At 33.4% G+C, this 4,480-nt stretch overlaps 1 protein-coding gene across 5 annotated transcripts in view; it reads right to left on the reverse strand.

Moving 5' to 3' along the window:
- LOC106469144 (golgin subfamily B member 1-like) overlaps window positions 1–4,480 on the reverse strand; it is a 50,913-nt gene that overhangs the window by 42,206 nt on the left and 4,227 nt on the right. The window contains exon 1 of one of the 5 annotated variants that reach the window (XM_022397575.1): window positions 578–613. The exons of the other annotated variants lie outside the window; for them this stretch is intronic. Within the exon in view, the coding sequence (XP_022253283.1) occupies window positions 578–598 (21 nt within the window). The 5' untranslated portion in view covers window positions 599–613. Of the gene's footprint in view, window positions 1–577; window positions 614–4,480 lie in introns of those variants that run through there. 5 annotated transcript variants of the gene reach the window in all.

Here is a 4,480-nt window from a genome sequence, read left to right on the forward strand (position 1 = left end):
CCAAATGTGGCCTAACCAAATGTGTTAATTTATCCCCCACCACACACACATACAAATGTAACAATCAAGAGTACTGATTCCCGCACAACAAACGTAAATACTGAAAAGTAAACAGTTCCTCTTTTAGCATTTGCTAGTTTAAATTTAATATAATTTACAAAAACACAACTTCAAATTAACTCACTCAATTACCAAAACTAACATATTTCTTTTTAGTGGTATATTTGTTAATTTCTTACAGTACATAAGTTATTAATAATTAAGGAGCAAATTAATAAGGTTATGAATTATAGGGTAAAAACGGCACAAAAGTAATTAAATTTAAAGCATTTTACACGTTCGACAACAAAGTCTAATAATGTTCAAGTGATCTTTTTTCTTAATTTTGTAAACGCAAAAAATTTGTAATTCGCCTAACAGTAACACTGTATCATTGTACGTAATATATCTTGTCTTTTGTTAACAAAACAGAATATGACACAGATACACAGCTGTCTTTTAATTTTTTACTAACGTCACTGCTTAGTTTAATTTTAAAACTAAAAGCAATAGCTTTTCAGTAAGTTTTAGTTTTTACCGCTGTTGAATTTAGTTTCATTGGTGCGATGATATTGATGGTGTAATTTGCACTTACTAAGTTTTAGTTCACAATCGTTACAACATAACAACGGTTAACGATTCTATCATCTACATTCAGTTCTGCTTTTTACACTACTAGATTTATAAAAAATTACAATAGCCTCGATGAAATATACCACTCACTCAAGCTCCGCCTTCTTCTTAGTCACACACAACGAATACCATAACCTACTGCCCAGTATTCTCCTGGGCAATTAAAATAAAATAAACATCACCTCAACCATCTTATTTCTGTACTTGTCACACTAACTCTATTTTGATCCTCAGCCTCACCGTTGAGCCACCGGGAGACGAATAAAAAGTGATAAAAATGCAGTAAGTAAATAGTGATAGGTGAATAATTTTGTTTGTTTGTGTGTTTTAGTACACAGTTTGCCGGTACAGTAAATTTGAACTACAAAATTTTCTTATATGATGTTCCCCGATGACACAGCGATAAATTTAAGGACTTACAACGCTAAAATCCGGAGTTCCATTCCTCGCGGCGGATACAGCTGATAGCCCAATGCGGCTTTGCTATAAACAGACAAACAAACTTGTACGAATTGTTTGACTTAGTTATTTCATTAATATTATTGATTATGGTTGCAAAAAAAATTGATCTTTAGGTGATTGATTGTTGACTCCCAGGTCTGGATTCTCGAGTCTTCTAATGTTGCATTTATTTATCATTGGTTTTTTTTTAAATGTAGTGTACAAACCAAATAATAAACGTTATTTTAGGTACCATTTTTTGAACACAGTTTTAAAAATAAACTTTCCATATCGTCGATTTTTATTTACATTGTAATCAGCGGCATAACTACAAAAAACGCCCCTCTATAATTTATTATTTTATTTATTATTATTTTTATTATTATTATTTTATTTACATTGTAATCAGCGGCATAACTACAAAAGACGCCCCTCTACATTATTTCCTTATAATTATAGGTATGATTCTGGCTGATTGATATCATTAATTTAACATAATAGAGTGACCGCCCTTTATTTCAAACGAATTAAATTGTATGTTTCTCCCATTTTCGACAATTTTTAAATTTTGGAGCGGGGGCATATTTACGGCCACTGATTGTAATTTACCTTTTGCATCGAGCAGCGTCCACAAAGGGTATATAGTAGGTCCGCTTTTTAATGGAAGAATCAGTAGGATTCTGATTGTAATTTACCTTTTGCATCGAGCAGCGTCCACAAAGGGTATATAGTAGGTCAGCTTTTTAATGGAAGAATCAGTAGGATTCTGATTGTAATTTACCTTTTGCATCGAGCAGCGTCCACAAAGGGTATATAGTAGGTCCGCTTTTTAATGGAAGAATCAGTAGGATATATCACAAAGTGATAATGAATTTAACTAATCTGACTGGTATAAGATAATAGTTTTTTCTTATAGAAAAGCCACGTCGGGCTATCTGCTGTGTCCACCGAGGGGAATCGAACCCCTGATTTTAGCGTTGTAAATCTGTAAACTTACCGCTATCCCAACAGAGGACATAAGATAAGAAATAAAGAGAGTTAACACAATGATTAACACAAAATGAAAACAATATATATTTATTCAAAGACAAAAACACGGTGTGTTTGTACTTGCGATGAACGCTGGAAGGTCGCCTTTCACTAGACTCATGAACTGATCCAGAGTAGTCCCTTTGGGTGAGCGACGTGTGCCCCCGCACAGAAAGCCCACCCGAAAGGGCGCCAAAATCGAGATTGCAAATAGTAATCCTTGTCAATTTTTTAGGGTCAGGGGCACCGAATATAAAGTTTGCATACGCCACAATTTTCCCCAAGGTCGGCTCTGAACGGATCAACAGATTTTTTCCCTCAAAATGTTTTCCACCAATGGACTCCCTTGAAATTCCGTGAAGTACTGCTTACTCAATGGAGATCTATTCCAAATTGTTTAAATCTAACGTTTCTTAAATCAACGAGATACTTTAAATTTACCCATAGTGATTAGCGATAAACACGTGACTGGTTATTCTCATTTAATCCATGGGATTCCGTAACCTCATGACATCATCTGACCTACCAATGAAAGATACTGTTTCGTTCACATTCTTGTGCATGCCTTCTTCCAATGAGCAGAATAAGTATTATCTCCAGAGGACAAAAAATATATAAAGACAGCAAGAACATATCAATGACTTTCTGGGTCACGTGTTATGTCAAAATTGCATCAATTGAAAACAAATAAATTTCTACATTAAAATAATAAGGTAAAAACGTATGGTATGCCTGCATACCACACGCAAATTAAAACCAGTTAACTTGGTCAAGAAATGATTTAACTTTCTCTTACCCCTGTAAACACTTACACATAACATGGATAACAAACCTTTAAATGAAGAAATATATATACCTACAACTTACAACAAATCATGAGCCTGTGGTATCTCGAGTATGACCAGCAAAACAGAAAAGTTACGACTGTTAATAACTGGAGGTTCTTGGATCTCGGACTTGGATCTATATTTTCCATCGACTTGTGACAGTTTAGTCACAAAGTGACAAAACACAGGTTTATACAAATAAAAATATTTAGTGACTTACAGTTAGTAATATAAATAATCAATACTTCACAAACACAATGCACAACAACACAATACACTAGGCAAGTGATTGTGTATTTTGAAGGCTTTAAGTAGAAAATGTAGGACCAGCAAGTGCTAATGATGACTTTTGATCCATGTACGTTAGATTGAATGAAATGAAACCATTAAGTAAAAACAGCCCAAGTTAAGTTGAGATACTCTCAATTTAATCTATGTAAATACTCTAAAATTGTAAAATCCGGGTACTTACTTGGATTTCATAAACAAAATAGTTTTACTTAAATGGCTCTTACGATGGCAGAGTCAATGCTCCACGACTTAAAATGAAACAAACAAACAAACTTGTTTATATAGAAGAAACATTAGCATCCCTGAAACACTGGAAAGAGCCTTAGGGCACTCACTCCAGCTAAATGAAAGTAAACAAATAATGCTAAACTTCATGCAGACTTAAAATGAAACAAACAAACAAACTTGTTTATATAGAAGAAACATTAGCATCCCTGAAACACTGGAAAGAGCCTTAGGGCACTCACTCCAGCTAAATGAAAGTAAACAAATAATGCTAAACTTCATGCACCAAATAAAAATTCCTAACATAGCAAGAGAACATTGGGAGTTCCCCTTAAATAAGAATAAAGAAACGATATGAGCCTGCAGAAACACACAACTCTAAGAATTCTCAGTACGTTAATAAAAAATAAAATATCAGCCCAAAACTGCTGAATAAATTATCCAAATAAAAACACATATGAAAGTTGCAAAATATGCTCTTCTAAGTCTTAACATTACTTTAAATATGTTAATAAAATATGCTTTAAAAAAAAAGCAGTGAGTGGTGCTGGTTAGATCAGCTGGTCAACAGGCAGTGAAGAACAAGGGTGAGTTGATTTGCAACTATTACCTGATTTGCCGACAAGAATAAAAATGTTATTTTTAATCAACTCCTTAATCTTCACTTAACCTAGTTTGCTGCTTAACAAACTCACCTGATCGCTGTCGTGTTCCAAAAAAGTAAAATTTTCAAAATAATGTTGGTTAGTAGTTCCCTGGAAAACTAAAGGGGTAGAAAATATATAATACATTCTAGTATTACATATTCTCTTAACAAAGAAAAATTCAACAGAATAGATAATGAAATACATAGTAATAATAAAAAGAAAACCTTCATGCTTCATTAGTACATTGTTACGTCTCTGGTCGTTAGTTAATTTTCCGTATGATTTCTTTCCGAAGGAACTTTAGCGATACAAGTCCTTTCTTAAAAAAAAAACTGGTTTATTCTTTCT

This window comes from Limulus polyphemus, unplaced genomic scaffold (genome assembly GCF_000517525.1).
Source record: "Limulus polyphemus unplaced genomic scaffold, Limulus_polyphemus-2.1.2 Scaffold3324, whole genome shotgun sequence".
Taxonomy (NCBI): Eukaryota; Metazoa; Arthropoda; class Merostomata; order Xiphosura; family Limulidae; genus Limulus; species Limulus polyphemus.